General features: G+C 43.2%; 1 protein-coding gene across 1 annotated transcript in view; it reads right to left on the bottom strand.

Annotated features, from left to right (window-relative positions):
- Positions 1-20,536, bottom strand: part of SETBP1 (SET binding protein 1) — a 241,708-nt gene that overhangs the window by 157,501 nt on the left and 63,671 nt on the right. Inside the window, 1 exon segment of the mRNA XM_010566386.1 lies at positions 17,982-18,022. Coding sequence (XP_010564688.1) covers positions 17,982-18,022 — 41 coding nt within the window.

The raw sequence follows: 20,536 nt of genomic DNA, 5'->3' as shown, positions 1-20,536 counted from the left end.
AAACTCTGTGAAATCATATTACAGTGGGGCATGTTAAATAACCCAAATATAGGAGTCACTGCTGCTGCCCTGTCACACACATCCCACTAACTGCTCCTACTATTTATTCAGAAAAGGGAGAAATTACACAGACCTTAAAAGTTTCTCCTCAAGTAAGTCCTTCCAATGGCTTTGTGCAGACATGGCTGCACACAGTTTTGGTCTAGTTTTTACCGTGTGGTTTCCCCCTCCTCATCCCTGTTTGCTCCTCCCTGGCTCTCTCCTTGACCTCCCCTGTCACCTACTCCACCGCACCAACACTTTTTCACCAGGCCCTTCAGTGGTCCTTAATGGCCAGGTCTTCTCTTGCATTTGCCTTGTGCTAAAGAGTTTTCCATCTTCGTTGCTGACATCCACACTCTCCCTTCTTGTTTTTCCTTCACTTCCCTCACTCTGTTTTTCATTTTTTCACCTGTAACTTCTGATGGCTCCATATACCTGCAGAAACATGTGCAGCAAATACATGTTTTTTATTCTCTCCCCTCTCTCCAAATGCCTGAATAATTCAGAAACCAATATTTTAGGATGGCTGCATAGTAGCAACAGTAGAATAGTATCACCTCTTCAGCTAGCTCAGAAGAATAACACCTTACTGGGAACTTGTATGTAGCATCACAGGAGTGTCTCATGCAACAAGAAGCTTAGTATAGCTTTTCTGGATGCTTGGCAGAGATGTTATTCCAGTTCTTGAACACGTACTGCTTTTTGTTAACTTAAAGCCAGATATTCAAAGTCCTCCATTAGTAATGCAGAAATGAGGCAAACTGAGACATCCATAAGATATCCACCAGTTTCCAGTAACCAGCTGACATGCACACAACTGAAAATATGTTTTCTTCCATCTATATGCAAAATTTTAATTTCCTTATTTGATAACCAATTTTTTTCCCCTCTTCAACTAAACACAAATAGGCAGAGTAGAAAATACACAAGAGTTGGAAAGTAACTGTCAAAGATGCACAAACAAACTCCTCATGAACAATCTTTCTGTTTTCGTTGTCTGCTATCAAATCCATTTATGAAGCTTGAAATATTGTATTTCTGAAGGTCCTACTAAAACAACACATCGTAGAACAAATAGAAAGTCCCTTAGCAATGGAGAAAAAATAGTTTCTACAGTCCTGAGAACTAGAATACTAAACTGATCCCTAGATAAACAAGCCCTTCCCAGAATAGGTCATTGGAACAAGCAACGTAATACTAAAACTAGAAGGTATTTACCATCATACTGAGATATACGGGCATTTCCCCAAATCTCCTGTCAATCTCAGTGGCCTAAAACCCCTCCTGGCAAGTCCACAATGTGCAACCGTACAGAGCGCTGTGTGAGCATACCAGAAAAGTATTACCAACAATGTAATACATGTGGGACTCCAGAAATTGGGTTAAGTAGGCAGCCATTGCTGCCCCCATCACTACTGCAAAGGTAGCAGGAAGGGAAAAATAATGCTAGTTATCTACTTAAATGGATAGATAGCAGGAAAAGGATGAAACTCAGCTGCAGTGAGAGTAAAGAAAAAATATGGTGACATGACATGAGCATCTCTGCTCCTCTCCAGCCACCCATCTCCAACAAGGGTGATCTCCACCATCATCCAGTTCCTTAAACTCTGATTCAGACTCAAATATTTATGGAAAGAATTCAAGGCCACAGTGACAGTCATGCTGCCTGGGGGGAAGCAGGGCACAGGAGGAAACCACCCTACTTTCCAGTTCTTCATGTTTGCTAAAAGCCCACACCTCCAGCTACTGTCTTTCAGAAATGTCTCTCCCAACCTAGAGAGCTGGAAACCTGCACTCATTTACTCACAAATAGGGAACTCTGCCAGCAGCCTCACAACCTGCAGATTTTGATTGCATTAATTTGTTCTGAAGCAGGTTTTCCTCTTGAGCCTGGAGTAGAAGGCAATTAATTAAGACCCATTTTTCCCCCCCTATCGGATTAAAACAAATTAAATGGCAACAGTAGGACAGCCTTGCCTGGGATAGGGATTCATGGAGAAGCAAGGCTTTCTCTCTCCTCTGCATGGGAAGCTGATTCTATTACTTTACTCAGCTGAGTTTGGATCATCTCTAAAAGGTGCCCTACTTGTTAGTACACAAGACTGGGAAGTCCCATTTCCATTTCCCAGGCGCAGAAGCTCAAATGCAAACTAGTGTGAAGAAACACACTTTCTGCTCAACCACTTCTATTAGAGTTAATGAAGACCGTGCTGGGAATCGACTGAAAACAGCATCACGTACAGAAAAGCTCCTCCTTAACCTATGTGTGACTACCATGCTAAATAGCCAAAAGCCAACAGCGCTCTTCCAAGGCCCTTCTCCTCCTCGATGGTGAGGAAGAGAGGAGAGGGCATTACAGGACAGCACTTTGGGATGCCATGTTCTCCTGGAAATACCCCCAGCATGTGGTCCCTGGCCTGGTGAGAAACAGTCATAGCTAAGCTGATGAGTGTTGAGTAATTTCAGAGATATTAGAAATAGGCAAATCAATCAAGTAAAAGCACCAAATGTACAGTGAATTTGATCTACTCGTCAGAGAGGATTAGAAGAAATAAAAGGAATTGTACATAAACCAGCCCCTCTGCCAACATTTTCTATTGTATTCTCTAATTTCCCAGCTAGAAATCAAACCCAAGGCTCTCCAACTCGCCCAGGTCCCTAATTCTGCCCAGATTGAAGACTATGGCGATACTTTAACCTAAATACATCACACAGCTTCCAAACACCTTATGCATTACCTGGAAATTTGGCTCAGTTCTCAGAGCAGCAATTTAACTTGCTTGAAGTGGAACTCGGAGGAAGTCCTCTGCCAGTGTCAACTATTTGCAGATGCAATGTGCTAAGCTAGGAAACCACGTTCAGGATCAACGAATCAGCCCGAAGCAGAGCCTTTACCCTGGCAGCGTCACAAATGTCTTCGCTGTCACTAGTACAGGACTTTACCCTGGGGAAAATGGCCAAGGTGATGAAACATTGTTCTGTTTTCAAGCGACGTACAGAAAAGTGAAAAAACCAGCAGAAATATTCTCCTTCTAATTGAAAACACAGTACCACTTAATGGTCTTTGAAGTGAGTGTGTGTGTGTGTGTTTCATGGGGGAAGGGGGAGAAATGGATCGCTGTAACCAACAACACCCCAAAGGACTATAAATCAAACAGCATACAGCTGTTGGTATCAAATATAACTCCTTTCGCACTACATCAAAAAGCTTTAATTAACAACTAATTTATTCAAGTGAAAAAAAAAAAAAATTCCCTTGCACCAAATAATTGTATTATAACTGGGGGACTAGGCTGTGTATTTTCCCCCTCTCTAAAGCATGACAGGAGAGGAAATTGAGCCTTTAGAGAACAGCTAAGTAGAAAAATGGATCAAAGATTCAGAGGGCTTGTTGATTGGCTTTTTGAGTCAGCAGAGACCGAATCAGCCCATTTAATGAAAAAAGCCACACTGCAAAGTCTGTTTGCTCTAGGACCTACTTTTAATAAAAATGCTTATAAAGATAAATGGCATCGGCTTGCGCCAGGCAGGGTGCGGACAGGTGTTGCACAAGCCTCCCCGCACGGCGGTGTCAATTCTGCTCCACGCTTCTGTTTTGTCAGCCACGGACAGGTCCCACGGCGCAGATTGCCGAGTAAGGTTTCAGCCATGCGGGGCTTTCGGCAGGGCAGCCAAACGTCTGCAGGACAGCCGTCGGCGATCTCTGAACATTCTTGCTTGGGAGCTAAACCACACCTGATCCCCAAACGTGAAAGGCCAGGCTGGTAAATCAATTCCTTCCCTCCCCTCGTGCTGGGAATCGTGTGCCGGAGCAGCCCAGAGCTTGCACGCACCCAACATTTCTGCTCTTCTACAAGCCAAGAGCCCACGCACAAGCAGCCCTGTACTTCAGAACAAGGTCGGCGATCAGAGCCACGCAGTACGACCTAGGCCCTGTCCTCACCTGCTGCCAACCTCACTAAGGCAAGAATCGGAGTGATGTTTCTCTCTTTTTTTTTTTCTTTCTTTTTTTCCTCCATAACTTTGTGCTAGCAACGACTAACTAATCTCTGGTGGGGCAAGGTAAGTGCCATTATCCTGCTTTAATGGCTAATGAAGCTGAAGCAGAGTAAGTAGTTTACTGGTTGTCTTGTCTTCGGGGCCCCATCATGCATGTTTTACTGTTCCTCCGAGTGCAGTGAAGTTTCCCATTAATGCTGCCATTGATTACAGTGTACAATCTTCGGGGCAGGGACTGTGATTTTCTTTTCATTTGCTTAATGAAAAGCACACTGCCTTTTAATTCCTCTGGATTCAGTTGCCTAGGTATTAGGTGGGAGCCCCAGTGTAAAAGCAGAGGGGGACAGCCGTGCGGCAGTGCCACGTGGTGGGCATGAACCAGCTGAGGCTAATGCAAAAGATCTTGGCTGCAGTTTCAGAGCCTTTCTCCGTATTCAATCCCGCCTCTGAATCTGTGCCTGGGTAGCGGTGGTCCACCACCATGCACAATGCTATTCTGAAAACTCTTTAAGTCTATATAAAGCCTAATCAGGTTGTGACATGAACAATTTTTCGTAATAAAATGGTTTGAAGAAAGCATCGGGTTTGCCGCTGCAAGCATCAAACTTAACTGGCAGTGCAACATATAAACGCTATCCAACCCAGAGGACAATAATAATGGCAAACTGGTTAACTGATTAGTTTAGGTATAAAATTAAATAATTGGGTACAGCGTTCTAATAATGTATCGCGCTGTAGGAATGAATTGAAAGGCAGGCAAGGTTTATTTTGCCTTTGTGATAGCTTTGCCCTGTTAGAACTCAAAAATTAAAAATAATGTTCAATAAAATCACTATAATTTATAAAGAACACTCCAAAAAGCTAAAAAGGGGCTTCAAAACTGATCAGCTTAAATCTTTTTGATGTATTTCAAACATACAGGTATATGCTAAAGTACGTTTGCAGTACAGATTTCAGAGGTAACTTTCACAAGTGACGTTGTTCAAGCTTTTAAATCACAATCTAAAGCTTCTACACATGTAAAACTCTGAAAAAGACCTATGTTAGTACTATAGGCAGATGCTGTTAAAAAGTCTTTCTTTGGTTAGTTTAATTTGGTAACCCACAGCCCTGAACATCAAGCCCACGAAGAGGATAGCTTTACACGCAAAACTAAATATTGTGGTCCTCATCTCTGTGCAATAAATAATTATGCCATTAAAGATGGGAATGTGTTAGATAAGTTTCCCAGCCACCAAGAACAGTTTTCAGTCATTCCTGTTGCCTCGCACTGGTTGCGTAAGAGAAAGGAAAACCGGTGAATATGGGAAGTCAAGGCTGCAGGGAGTGGATTGATTGGTGACCTGGTGGTCAAGGCACCCATGTAGGCTCAGGTCCTGCCTCTGCTAATGACTACAAAGATGAAAAACATTTCTTCTGTTGAATCCTCATTTATAAAATAAAGATATTCATCTCTGTGTGAAATTCAATGGGCTGTGATGCTCAGGTTCCTTTGGGCATTACAAATTATGAAAAAATTATAATTTTCCAAGAACAATCTTCCTACTTCCTTCCATCAATGATCAATTTAAGCCTAGCACATAAAATCTGACAGCTCTATGCTGGGCTTAAGTATCGTTTATTGTTGGCTATAAATTGCCTACCTCCTTATAAATCTAGTTAGAGAATGTAAATATACTTGGGAAATGTCTCCTTGAAATTAAGTGAAAAAATACAGCACACAACAGTAAGACCCAAGCTAAAAGAAAACCTACTGGCATATGAAAGCCTTTTTTCTTATTATTGTGGAAACTAAGCGCTAAATTCATACTGTCCCTGATTTGGAGAATCCACTTCTCCCACCATCTGACCCACCTGGGGAGAACGGAACTTCACCTCGCCCCATGCCCAGAAGGAGATGAGGAGAGGAGGGGGCAACATGGGTGCTTCGAGCTGGAGATGCTCTAAGCACAGCAGCATCCTTCGTTTCTCAAGGGCCCTTTTGTTATTTCACGCACTCCTTCCGTTTCCTGTTTTCTCGCACTCCTTCCCTTTCTTACCCCCCAAACAATAAAAGCTCAATGGGAATGCAAATGCAGCTCTCCATTTAAAATCCCAGCCGAGAAGGCAGTGTGTCACCCATATTTATGAGCTCTAAATGGCTTTTATCAAAGTGAGGTCGCACTAAATCACCCCCAAGCTGTCATAAATACAAATGACTCGACATAGTCTGCAACAAGCCTTCGGGGGAAAATTATATGATCTGCTGTTGCAGTTATGCTATATCACATAGTGAGCTCATATATTTCCACTGGCAAGGTAACCTGATCCTTCAAAGGACACTAATAGGTGAAAGGGGGATGAGAGAAATAGTGAATCAAGCGGAGCGTGCCTGCGCGTGTGCACGCACGTACGTGCATCCACCTCTGAGCGAAAACCCAGGCTCTCTCCCGAATGGAAGAGGAGGTCCTTGTGGCTTGGAGTATGAGGTTTCCTTGGCTGCCTCAATGGAGCAGGGAAGCCGCCAGCCAAGAGAGAAAGATCCAGGGGCTCACCAGGGTATTTCCCATTTTAAAAATTCATGTGAAGGCATGAAAATTATTAAGATATGAACCAGAGCTATCCAGACTCCAAAGACTGGACCACTTCCAAGCAAATTAAAGGAGCCGTTCCTCCATCTCAGCTGGCGAAGCCCAGGATTATAGCAAAGTCTACCACAGGATAAAGAGGAAATCCTTATAAAGGAGGCATGAACTGGGCAGTGGAAAAAACCAGCATGAGCTCCCGAGATAACAGGCACTAATTATTTTTTTTCCATTAACCTCTCTTCCATCTATTAAGTGCTGTTTATATGTGCGTAAGCATAAAAACACACACATATCTAGATGGAGAAATTCTGATCAGATACCACCTAATCCTTAGACAGTGGCAGTAATTTGGGGGATCCTCCAGAGATGGAGTTTAGGACAGCCCACTGAGCACTGTCCCTACCCGACTTTTTGTAGACAGCCTTGCATGATTTGAAGTGACAGTGTGGAGGCTCGCCTTCAACAGCTCTTCCTATGGTCATGCTATGATGTTGCATCAGTTTACATATAAAAAAAGTCAACTCCAATGAGCGTTAGTTCATTTTTCTATATCTGGGATGAAGGCAGCGCGTCTGTCTGCTTGGCAAACGGTTACAATGATAAGTCAGTTTGGGTTTGCTATCTCTAACGTAATAGAGGCAATATGCCAATTTCAGCAATCCAGGTCGGATGCAGGCATTTATAATGGTACCCTTCTCAGAGAATGAGGTCTCTAACATTAAATTATGTATTTTAATTAAAAGCTGAACTTACAGGGCTTGAGCTACTAAACTTGATTTTCAACTGCTGTGAGCCTGGTGGAAAACAAGTGAGCAGCGCTGTCATTTTCCATTGTTGAGCTTTTCACAATCACTCCGCTCAGAAAACCTGCTCGCTTTGGAGCTGAAAAGACAGCCTGGTGAAACGCACATTTGAGCGATTTACCAAAAGCACACCGAAAAGGATGATGCGAGCAAAGCCATCAGAAATCCTGCACTGAACTCCTGCTGTGATGCATCATACTGCTTCCCCCAGGTGGATCATCTCCTGCAAGTGTCAGGGGACAGACAGACTTGCCTGGAGCTGCGGGATAAGGGTTATCGGCTCTGCCCTGCCTGCTGGAAAGCCTGCGCTGTCAAATGGGAAAAGCCCAAGGAGTGAGCTAAACACTCGGCCTGATCCAGTTCGTTGTGCTCCAGGAAGAACTTGACCAGCTTCCACAGCTGGTCTTTTGGCACAAGTTAGCGCTGCTCGGCTTCACGGGTAGGGAAGCAAAAAAGACACAAGGCGTTCTTGCAAAACAATGAGGTGGTGGCAGGCTGACCTGTGCCGACGGGTCAAGCAACAAGGCTCACCATCTGAGAAACGGCACCTGGAAGCTGTCCAGCCGCCTGTCCAACGTGATTAAAAGCAAAATATGAAAAGCTTCAGAAGAAGGAGAAATAGGATCGCAGGTCTGGGTTGCATAATATCATGCATTTGTGTAACCAGTCTAAACAGAGCGTGTGAGTCGACCAGATGTTTTTCATTTCAGTGTACAGCACTGCGGAGCAAATCAGAAACCAAGGAGCGCCAAACACAACGGCGGCTTTGCCAGCGCTGTTGTAATCGGAGCTCGACAAAGGGCACTGTCAACCCCAATCTCTGGGCAGGCAGGTCAACCTCCTGGCTGGCTAAAGAAGCCAGCTCATTCTTTATGCTGAATACCTATATCTAAGCTAAATATCAGTAGTAGCTAGTAAACATGGTGTTGGGGCTCAGTCATTGAGTCAACCATCAGCAGAAAAAGAGCCAGCAGGGATGCGTACATGGTTTGATCCATTCTGGGAGTAGGCCATAATGTAATATGTATTTAATTAGATAGAGCTGGATACTGACTTTGTGAGACAAAACCAGCCTATGAAAACATGGAGGAAAAATGAATGTACACCCTCATTTATGATTATAGTACCATTCTGGTTTGGAAACACTCACCTCAACTCAAGGTCCAATATTCTTCCACCTCCCCAGACAGAGGAGGTCAGTGCTCTGGAGGGGTGACCAACTTTTCTATACTAAGGGCTGCTTTTATTCCCAGATGGGCATACATAGAGCTATAATGAATTTGTAAACCTTAGGCAGATGCAATCTGGATCAACGTCTGTCTTGTCTGGATCCCCAAAATTCCCAATAGCACTGCAGCTGGAGACTTTTTTTAAGTTCAGATTTTGTATTTTGCAGCTCAACAGCATTTCAGTTGTGCAAAACCTGAACTAATTTGAATTCCTAACTGGATCTTTTGTTACCAAGCAAGGGTTGTGACAGTGAAGATAAATGAAATGACTGAATTAATACACCTGTGCAAGCTTCAACATATGCTAAGTGCAGTTAAAATTTAAGTATTGCCATATCATAGATATATAATATATATATAATATATAATGCACTACTTTTTAAGCTACTGCATCCCAATACAAAATGATGATAATGATTATTCCAGATGTGAACCCTGTCTGTCCATATTTCCTTTTCAAGCTTAGCTGCTCCAAGCTTAGCTTAGAGTTAAAACAACTTATCCAGGAAAGTTCTGTATTTGATCAAAATGTTATATTTTAAACTGCTCTGGGGATACCTCTCTGTTTATTTGTTTCTTGAGGTGGGAAACTCTCTGTTTCCATCAGGCCAATTTAACTACGATTTGTAGCAACGGAAATATTTTTAGTTATAATAAGTGAGTGACAATGACAACAATTGTAACACATGGATCAAGCATACACTTGAGTCTTCTACTTGCTAAAATCTTAGAAGAAGAAAATTTCTACCTTAAACAGCCTTGTAGTAGTCACTGCCTCTGGAAAAAACAACATGAAACACGCAGGCAAGTCTTGGTAGCAGATGACTGGAGCATTATTTTGGACCAAAAGAGAGCAGACAACACAATGAACACAGAGGTGATAAAATATATCACAGCAGTTCAAGCTTCAGTTTGGGATCTGCTCAAAATTAGCTTCCAGGTAGTCTGGACTTTCAGTGAGTAAATTAGTCAGTGCATTTACCAAAGACTTATCATTTAAGAAATCTATGTATTACACTGGCATGAGTGAATACCATTGTTATTGTGTGAATGTAGTGTGATGGTACAGAGAATATGCTTAGACAACTGTACTGAAAAACCAGCATAACCCAGGTGAGTTCCCCTGGCCTATTCAGTAAGTCTCAACTCTTCATACTGGGAGGTCTCAGCTGCTGTTGCATAATTATGTGTTATGTTGGTAAAGTGACCTTGCTCAAATCTGAAATCCTTTCTCATATAAGTAGCAGGTTTTTCAGCAACAGCTGAAAAAAAACAGCTTTATGGGTGCAGGCTGTGAGCTGACACAGGTTTTACCCCACGGTACTTTATTTGGCCCTACCAATTCAAGCTCTGGCTAAGATTTGGTCACACTAGATATGTACAATAGGGAACTCGTAAAGTTTCAAAAAATTCAGAAACTTATCAAAGTAACACAAGAAAACGGTGGCACAACCAGAGCAAAATTCATCTATAGAAAAGGTGCAAGAAGCTGCTTCAAGAGCACAAGACTACAATTCTCTTTCGGGGAGGATTTGAGAAACCTGGCTCATAACCAGAGCCATTGACTTTGGAAGGACATTCACAAAAATACCTTGTGGCTATCTACCTGGGGTACACAAGATGCCATGCAGACCCTTTAGCAAATTCAGAGTAATTCACACATTCATAGCCCTTAAGGCCAGCAGAGATCTGAGGGGATGGACAGACAAACTTTTTTGGCTGAATCAAATATGAGGAAAGCGTTACCGCTACCAATCCATGTCCAGCTGGCTCTTCTGGACAGGGATTACTGCTGGCCCAGTTTTGCTGGCTGCCTTGTCATCTGAGTGGGTTCTAACCCACATCTGTACTCTAACAAGGCTAGAGATCTTTTGGATGAACAGCTAAACCGAGAGAACCAAGGGAGTGACATTCTGAAACCGCAGCGACTGAGAAGGCATGGGAACCAGCTGCCCAGAGTGCAACCTGCGTAACCCAGGTCTGCTGCAGACAGAAAAATTCATCTGACCTTTCGTCCCAGTTATCCAAGCTGACCACGCAAAAATTTTGCCCATCTACGCTCTGAATCACGCTCAGAAATTGCCTGGCTCAATGAATCTTTCAGAAGGTCACGCAACCTTGCCTGGAGACATCAGGAGATGGAGAAAGCCTACGACGAGTTTTGCTCAAACAATCGTATCGCCCTTACTGTTCAAAATGTGTTTACCAGCCGTGATGCAGCCTGCCTGGTTATAACTTCCATTCGCTCAGGTACCTGTCTCTTCCAGGCAATATAGAAGAAGATTCAAGAAACAACAAGCTGCCCCTCACCGTCCAACAAAGAGGACTCACCGCTATATGATAACATCCTACAAGGAATGAATGTTTGAAATATCCAGCAGGAAAAAGAAGAAAAAGACAACACACACAGACACACACACTCACACGCGCTGCTCATGCTGTCTCCCCCCACAGACCTCCTTTGTCCCCATAGCTGCCATCGCCTGCTGTAGCCCGCGCTCCCCTCTGTCCTCCCGACCCCTCCTCTCCCTCCATTCATTCTTCCAGAATTTATCCCGCTTCTTTAACTCGGCATGTGTCTGGGCAGATGTCCAAAAAACCTCCCTTCAACAACCGGGGGGGAGGAAATTCCTCCAATTCAACCCAGGCTCTTTCCCCCCACCCCGCTCCCCGCCTTCACTCTCCCTCTTTTTCTTGCTCCTTCTCTTTTAACGTGCTGAATGATTGATAACGCTCGCCTCGTCTCACCACTGCCTGTTTGAGTGCTTTCTGCCCGGCATCTGCAGCCCTGTAGGGAAACCAGCTCTCCTAGGCAATGGGACGTTGGGGACCCCCTTCGGTTCTTTTCACAAATTAAATAAATAAAAGGAAAGAGGAGAGAAGCACAAGGGAGTCTGGAAAGTTTGGGAGGGGGGAGGGAGAAGCTCAGAAAAGCGCTTGATTAGGACAGGTCCAAAGCAAACAAACAAATTAAAAGCAACTCCTCTGCATGCCCCCCGTTCTCTGTTTGCCACGAAAAAGTGAGTGGAAAGATTTGTTCTGTTGTTTTGCATTTTGGGGCCCAAAGAGTAGGCTTGTGCAGAACTTCTAACTTCTCGTGATGCCGTCATGATGAATGAGTTTGTTGTCTTAAATTCACACCTTCTGGAGCCATTCATTCACTTGAAAATTTTGGACTTCATTTAAAAATAAATAAAACTATATTTGTCTTTCCAATAGTGGAAAGAGGCTAGACAACTTGAATCCTAACACTTTATGCTTCAGATTCAAAATACATGTCTAATTTCTATGTGTCATGTCATTCTGCATTTTGTTTGTACATATATGTAAGCATCCTGTTTTCATAGTTTTCAAAGTATCCACAGGATGCCTTGCTAATGTCTAGATTGTGATTAGATGTTCACATTCACTTTATAATTTGCATTTCAGGCATGAAACTCATTAAAACTGATGTTCAGGCTATGTTATTTTAGCACTGTATATAGTACGCGTACAGTATATATGTATGATACACATGTACTACATGTAACAAACTCCCACTAAAGTAGTGACTTAAAACTTGATTATTTTTACTATTATTATCTGAAATGCAAGCAAGACTTCATGGCCTGTACCAGGATCAGAGCATCATTGCACTGGGCAGCATGTGCTGAGACTGAGAAGCCCTGATGAGGTTGCAGAAGGATGAGTAAAAAGGAAAGACTGTTACCCTCATATAACAGAGGGAGTCTGGAGAAGGATCAAATTATGAAGAGAAGGGTTCATTTAATCTAACTTAGACATCCAATTGTCTACTGATTCCAGGTTCCATCTATAGCCAACAAACAAACACCTCCAGAGAGTTCTCTAAGAAAGACCTCGAGTGACTGTCTCAGACGTGACATGACTTTAGGATATGCAAAGTTATGTCATTTTAATCCAGGCAACGCCACCCAGAAAGTATCCGGCAGAGTTGAGATTTCTGTCCACATATCTCATTCCCTAGTCAGGTGCCTTAGCAAAGAGAGAGAAAAAGATATCTATTTTTCTTAGCAATGCTACCTGTCTTCTCAGTAACAGAAAAATTGCTCTTTCAAACCAGGAGAAACAGATAGCATAAACTCTTCATATTTTATTAATCAAGATACTGAGTTTTGAGGCTTTGCCTGAAAATGAAAGGTAGGTTTTGTGACATGATAATTCAAAGTAAAATAAACAAGTCACTGGCATTTAAAAGAAGTTACATTTAAACCTTAATAAGATGAAAACAAAACATAGTAATCAGCAAGCTGATCTTTTTTGTCTTTTTTTAAATTGAGGCAAAAGACCATCATGTCAATAACACCTGGGAAAACTCCGCGTTGAATATTTATTCCTTGTTACCTCGTTAAACTCTCAGCGGCCTTGCAGTAAGTGATCTCCCTCTCCTGGGCCTGGAGGATACTTGGTGTTTCTGTGGAGGTAGCTATCTATCTATCTGTTTGCAAGCTGCTGACTACCTCATCAGGATCTGGGGAAGATAAGTCCTCATTTATTTATTTGAAACAACTATAAAGTGCTATTGGGAGATTTCAGATGTATTTCCCTGTCAGATGTGTCCATACGGAAAGTCTCCTAATGCAAAGCTGGTAATTACCAGAGGTGAAATATCAAACACAAACATCCAGACTACAAACCCAGCACTCACCCGGCGTCACTGAATGACATATCCCATGAAAATAATAGCAATAATAATCCATTTTTCAAAGAAATTTCCTGACAGAAGGCTTACTTCCCTTGGAGGCAAGTGCTAATGTTGTCCCACAAATCCAACATGACCTTCACAAATAATTCATTGGTATCTGAAGCCTGAACATGTAATGACTGGCAAACTCAACTGTTTTCAGACAAAACAGTAAGCTTTTGATTTCTGAGCTCCCCAAAGATGACTCAGGAGCCTGACGTGAAGAAATTCTCATGAAGCACCTCAAAATGTCCCAGACGCAGAACCGCTCACGTCCTGTCTCAAAACATTGGGTGGTCTCAGCTGCCAATTAATTTCACTTTTTTTGCTGCACCTACCGCTGCATTATATAATATGGCCTTTCCAGTTTAAATACTGCAAAATACTAGGTCAGAAAAGTGAGATGCAACCCTTTGCTGCCTCACCACCTGATGAAGCCTTCCTCGTGAGGGTTACCACCAGGCAGGGGCAGCTCTTGATCCTGGAAACACAACCCAGAGCTGGCAACTGCTCATCCCCATTCAATGAATCCCTCGGCAGGCTCAGCTGCAGGGATTTGAGCTCCCAGGAGTGCCAACGTGAGGAATTCATCCCCACTGGGCACTGAATGGGAGACTGCTAAAAGGCAACTCTACACTTTGGGTTGAGAGGGGGAAACCTCCTTGATCTGTTGGTGGTAGCAATGCTTATCTGGTATCCTCTTTCCAGATCTCCCATTGCTCTCGAATGTGAGGCCACTAAAATGATTTCAAGCCACATATTTGGAAGCAATATGGGCTTATAGTTTCCACAGATGTCTTTTTTTCTTTTTTTTTTTTCACTTGAACACTATCTATTTATCTGTCAAAGTACTCTTGTTCTCCCGCAGACAGGCACCTTTTCAGGATTTAGCCTACCCTTGCAATAAAGCCCAACTGATTCATTGTTTTCTGGGATGAGAGAGGCATGACCTAAACTTTACGCACTGCTGTGGGAGAGATGTCCACTTTTTGTTTAGCCAAGCACACAAATAAGTCCCCATCTTTAACTCAGATTCAGATGCAAATTCAGCCAAAGTACCACTGGAGATCAGCCAAACTAACTCCAATTAATCCCATCTCCCCTGTGTACCTCATCCCTGTCCCACTGGAAGGACTGTAAGGACCATTCAAAATCCCGCTGGCGTTGCTCTGCTCCACACACCCAAGGCAGGAGGATCTGCCCCAAGCCAGCAGCCAGTGGGCTGGGAGATGCTCTGTGAGGATATTTGGAGGGTTTTTGAAAGAAGTATATGGCCGCATTAGCCTCTGGCTGTGCCTGAACTAAGAGCCATCACTCCTGTAATTAATTTAGGTGCTGTTCTGTGAGGATGCAGCTTGCTTGCTTCTGTCTCCCAAAAGCAAACTTGGGTATGAGGGTCTATAAATGGTATATGGGTAAGTGTTCCTCTGAGCCACTGGTGGATGAAGGTGGAGAAGTGACTGTAAACACACGGGTCAGTTTTCCTTCCTCTCATCATATTCATCCAACAGACAATTCCTCTTTGCATCTGTGAACCAAAACTTCTGATGTTTTTTTTTTTTACCTGTGGAATCTTTGGAATCTCCCCCAGGAAAAAAAAAAAAAAAAAAGGATGGATTTATCAAAATCTATGCCCATAAAAACAACGGCAGGCTTTGCTCTGAATGGACCCAGTAGGTTTTAAACCATTTTGTAACCACCAGCAGCTAAGGACCCATAATGTCAATCTCATTTGTCATGGGTGCAGAGGGGAATAAATGCCCATTACCAATGATTTGTTTATGATTCCACAGAGAATACAATACAGGATGAAAAAAAGAAGGGGGCGGGGGGGAGGCAGTAATTTCTACCCATTTATTGAATAGCTTGAGATACTTAGTTTTAAACAAAATGTAATTGGCCGTTGGCATGTGGCAGCAGACCTATGAAACAAAGGGAAGACAAGATAGCGGTGGGTTGGAGGTGTTTACATAAAGAGAACATGATGGGGCAAAAAGGAGACTATAACAAACATTGAAAGCAGAAAATCTTATTAATAATTAGTAGCAAAGCATCATCTATAGGCCTTGCCCTGAAGTGTCAATAAATCAGACTCCAAGCCCCATGAACCTCATACCTTTGGTTTCTGGTTGTATCCATGGTATGGGACACACTAAAATGGATATGAGTATCTATAGCTATATCAGTATTTATATATGTATCTGTATCTATATCTATATCTACATCTATATTTATAATCATATCTGTATCTGTATCTATATCCATACATACACCTATCTCAATCTCAGTGTCTATCAATCTCAATCTCAATCTCTATCATCTCAATCTCAATCTCTATCTCTATCTTTATCTCTATATCATCTATATCTGTATCTATATCTATATATCTATCTTACTCTATATCTATTTTATCTACTATATACTATACTACATCTACTTTAGGGCCATGTTTTTGTTTTTTTTAAAGTTTACAGAAGGCAAACAGAAAATGGCTGCCTGAAGGACGGCACAGAAATTTAGAGGGGAAAAAATGTGACAAAAGGAGACAAATGAAAGATTATGTATCCCTGCATTGTCTTCTTCAAAACCAGCTTTTAAATGATTGTTTATGACCAAAGTTGGTTTGTGTCCCACTGGCCCTGGGTTCAGTGAAAGCTGCTGGTTTTCCCTATGTAACGTATGAATTTAACCTGAAGGGCAACATTATCATTTGACCCGTGAGAGTGTAAGCCCCAAAGATCATCAATTCCCTTAAATTGGTGGCCCAGCCACTCATTTAACGCCTTCCCGTCAGCTTGAAATAAGACTTACAGTTTGATAGGTCAAAGTGAAAAGGGGAGGATGGGAGGGGGGGAGAAGAAAAAAAAAAAGACAGACTGATTGCCACAGCAATAAAATGTAAAAAAAAAAAAAAAAAGAGGAAAGACTCCTCAGTGAAAGCATTGTCAAAAATATATATATGGGGAGGAGCAATTTTACAACCTCCTGTAACCCAGTGGTCCTGAGGTATTGCTTTTCACCGTCTGCCCAGGAACAGGCCTCTTAGAGGTTGTAAAAACACCATCTATTATTCCCAGAGACCAAGGCATCGTCTGGAGGGGTTTTCTCATACCGAGAGGTTTTGCTCTCGGCGCAGGCACCGCATGCGGGGGGCTGCCAGCACGTGGTGCCCACGCAGAGACTAAGCCTCAGATGGGGTAAGCGGGTCGGAGGAGAAGGGAATGGGGTGCTTGTCCCCTTCCAGCTTCTGCTCCAGGGGCCCTGCAGAGCCCTCCAGCCCTTGCAGGGTGCTGACAGGGTGCTTTGTGGGTGCAGCGGCAGGGGGCCTCACTTCTGCCCGCATCCCCGTGATGCAGGCAGGGATGGAGGCAAATGATGCATTTGGATGTAAAGTGCAGCCCGGGCTCTCCCTCATCCCCACTCCAAGCCCATCATCTTTGGTGGACTTGTTCTTGCCCCATGTGCCTGGCTGCTCTTTGGTCACTGGTTTTCTCCCCATTTCTTAATGGTCTGCACTGAATTTCCCATGTTTTTTCCCTTTCTTCCCCCATACTAGTGATTTGTTTCCTGATTTTTTTTCCTTTTTTTTTTTTTTTTTTTTTTTCCCCTGCACTACCTGGCACCAATAATGAAAGCAAGGGAGCAAGGGAAATGATTTGCTTGCAAAGCGTGTTGAAGAAACTCACGGAGGCTCCAATACCAATCAGCCTGGTCAAATAGACAAAATAATCAAAAAACAGTGAGGACACCAACTCTGGAAACCAAACCAAACCACACCACATACATACCCCAAAAGATGAAATAATTAAAACCTATATGTAGAGAAAGTTTTCTCTGCCAAGGACCCCAAGAACGTGGTGGACCAGTGGACCCTCCAGAAACCTGACCCAAGCGAGGCTGCATTGACATCCCCGCTTGCCTCCTGTCTCCAAGGTTGTGGTCCTTCTCCCACTCCTTAAGCACTGCAGGATGCTACCAAACAGTTTTCACAGCCAAAAAGCTCACATTTCTGGGGTTTTTGGTGTTGATTTTTTTTTTAATCCAACACCATACTCAGGATAAGAGTGAGGAGTTTAGATGCAGCATTTGGCTCTGGGGCAGGCCCAAAGAAGGACATGTCATCTCACTTGCATTCCTTGTGTCCTGTGTTTGGACCACACTTCAAATTCATCTTTACAGGCATATATTTCCCCCTAATTGTCAGGCCCATAGGCCCAGGTGCTTGCATACCCATTACACCATCCACACTGCTCAGTGTCTCCATTTTAATGGGTTTACTTGCAACATAAGACACAATCCTAAACAGCCACCTGGAAGAAGCAAAGCATAATTGCCATGGGTGGCTGCCCCTTTTCTCACCTCCAGCTTGGTCCCATTTCTCCTTTTTTTTTTCCAAAAATGTCCAGCCAGCCACATCGAGGGTGAGAGCCCTCCTACAGACATCTCTTCTCATCCCAGTTGTGAGTTGAGACTTGGTTTTTTTTAAGTATTCTTATAAAATCCTCAAGCGGAGATAGTTTGCAGGTGTGTACAACCATCTACAGTCTCTGCTGCTGGGAACCAGCTGAGGTCCCCAGTGAGTGAGCCCACCAGCCCTTCCTCCTTGGTGATGGAGGGACCATGGCCATAGGACTTCAACTCAAGGCTGGGCGCCCAACAAGTCCCCCTGAGCCAGCCCAGCTTTTCGGAAACGTGGCGGAAACCGACGGCACTTGTCATTTGTTTTGCTTTTTGCTCGTGTTCAGGTGCCTCCTGCAGCACTGGTGTCCTCAGTCCCCCGGTGGCAACTGGGATGGATTAAGCCAGCGGGCCCCATACCTTGGGACGGAGGAGGGGGAAGAGCGGGGACCTGCCTCCCGTAAGCCCTGTTTACACAGTAATGAATACTTCTTAGCCATATCTATTGTAATAAGTATTACATTATCAAACGGGGCCTTGGCACTCCACCAGGCGCTCAAGTGTGACTAAGCATCCAGCCTCTTGCTACAGGAGATGGCTTAAATTTACAGCCTGTCCTCCCCGGCCACAGCCAGGGCCTCTGGAGAAAAAGGCAGCTGCTCCTTCCTGAAGCACTGGGCACTCGTTATTGTCTGCCCTGATCAATAGCCAGAGGTCCCCAGGCAGAACAAAGCCCAGCACAGTCACTTGAGCAGCACCCCAGCCACACAGCACCTATTTGACCACAGGTCCAGCACTGAGGAAGAGGAGGGAGCACGGGAGACAAAGGCTGCCAAAGGACCCAGTGATGGAGAGGATCCTGCTGACATCCCCCCTGGACTCCTTTTCAGTGACTGGTTTGTTGCCACTTGTCAAGATGGGAGCGAAAGAATGCAGGAAAAAAAAAATCTTTGAACTCATGCTTTTTTCCAAAGTGCCAGCGATCTGGACGCAGTGATATGGAGCAGGGCTGCAACAAAGTGCATGAACCACATGGCAGGATTGCTTTCCCTTTTCCCCTTCCCTGGGGAAGCACAGCAAAGGGAACAGTCCCACACAGCCTGGTATGCCCTTCCTTTCCCTTTACAATACATCCGTTAAGATGCTGTATCTCATACGTCCTGCAAAGCACTCGATATACACCTCCAGCAACTTCATTCCCTCTGCTTTGCACAAAGGCTGTATTCAGCATGAAATTATTTCATCACAGCTCCTTAATTTATTTGCTTAGGCAGCAACTTTTGTCTTCTTGTTGTCTGAAGATCACAACATTACCCAGCACTTTTCTTGTGCCATTTAATCCTAAAATTCTTCTCCATCATCAATCCTAAATTTGACTTCCACCATGTGTGGTCAAATCTATTGAAATAGGTTTGTAAAGTTTGATCAAATAATTAATTTATCAATACATACAGTATCTTTAAAATTCAGGCAGGATATAAATACAGCAGCCAACAGGCTACTTGCGAGCTCTCTGCTCTGACTCTGATTTTCTATAACAAACGATCATGTAAAACCACCTAGAGAGCTTTTTCCTGAAGCTCTTTGTATACAAGCCAGTCTCTACAGCCAGTCGAGGCATTACCAGCTTCGTATGATTACTATCAGAATTCCCTCAACACATGAACTCAAGAACAGTCATTTCTTCACATTCAACTCTACCAAATACTCAGTTCCAAGCCATTTCAAAACCAGTAGAGGATAATTGCTGTTAAAATTCAGAATTCATTAGTACATCTGAAAATCCTTCTTTCTCCAGCTCCTCCTATCTAGTCCAGCTCTACGAGGCAATGGTGACTGGGAACCATTCCCAGAAACTGAAACAAATCAAACAGGGAAAAACAAACAAACGAATGACCTGGGACAGTTGAAACATAATATAATTTGTCTCAAGGAACTCTTTCTGTTCCCTAAAAGAATTAAATCCCAAGGCACAGAAGTCCTTTCCACTGTAATTTTCCAGCTTGAACCATAGTGAATGAAGCATGGGAAGGCGATCAAAAGAATAATAGACCATGCTAAGTATACAAGCCTAAGCATCTACCCTTGCATCCCAGAAAAAAAAAAAAAAACCAACCTTCTCAAAGGAAACTATAAGTGCCTAATACAATGAAAAAGATAGAATTTTATGAGTCCAATTATATAACTGTGGAGCCAAGTGCATGCACAACTCCCATTTCTGAACACAAAAAACTCTGCTAGTAAAATCCATCTGTTTACGGATATACATTGCATTGTCTAGTCTTTTCTGGATTGTCCACTTGTTAAGCAGTTCTGTAAAGTATTCTTATGTTTTCACTCCGCCCATTAGCTTCCTTCATAACCCACAACTGTGGTATAAAAATGTAGCATGGACTGAAATATCCCAGTAAACCTTTTTACTGTATATAGTCATATGGAATTGTTTGAATGTGATCCTACTTTTGCAGGAGAAGCCACACCAGATATCTGATAGCACAGAGAGGTAATATGACGGTATTATTATTATTATAATTATTATTATGATGTATTGTGTTCATTTTCTTTCCTATCATTGACAGGATCACAAAATTACAAGTTTATTTATTGACGCCTTCACTGAATCCAGCATATCAGGACATGATCCCAACAATCCCATGCAGAGGAACTGCAGATCTAGATTTAGGGAAATACTTTCCAGTTTGGGCCCATCTCAGAAACTTCTGTGTCTAATTAGGTATCTTTGATATATAATTGCAGGTCTGCCAGCACAGTAACTGGGACTGGGATTGCTTTCCA

This window comes from Haliaeetus leucocephalus, unplaced genomic scaffold (assembly GCF_000737465.1).
Source record: "Haliaeetus leucocephalus isolate CR32 unplaced genomic scaffold, Haliaeetus_leucocephalus-4.0 Scaffold209, whole genome shotgun sequence".
NCBI classification, from domain to species: Eukaryota; Metazoa; Chordata; class Aves; order Accipitriformes; family Accipitridae; genus Haliaeetus; species Haliaeetus leucocephalus.
Note: the sequence above shows the minus strand (reverse complement) of the source record. Positions and strands in the feature narration are given on the sequence as shown.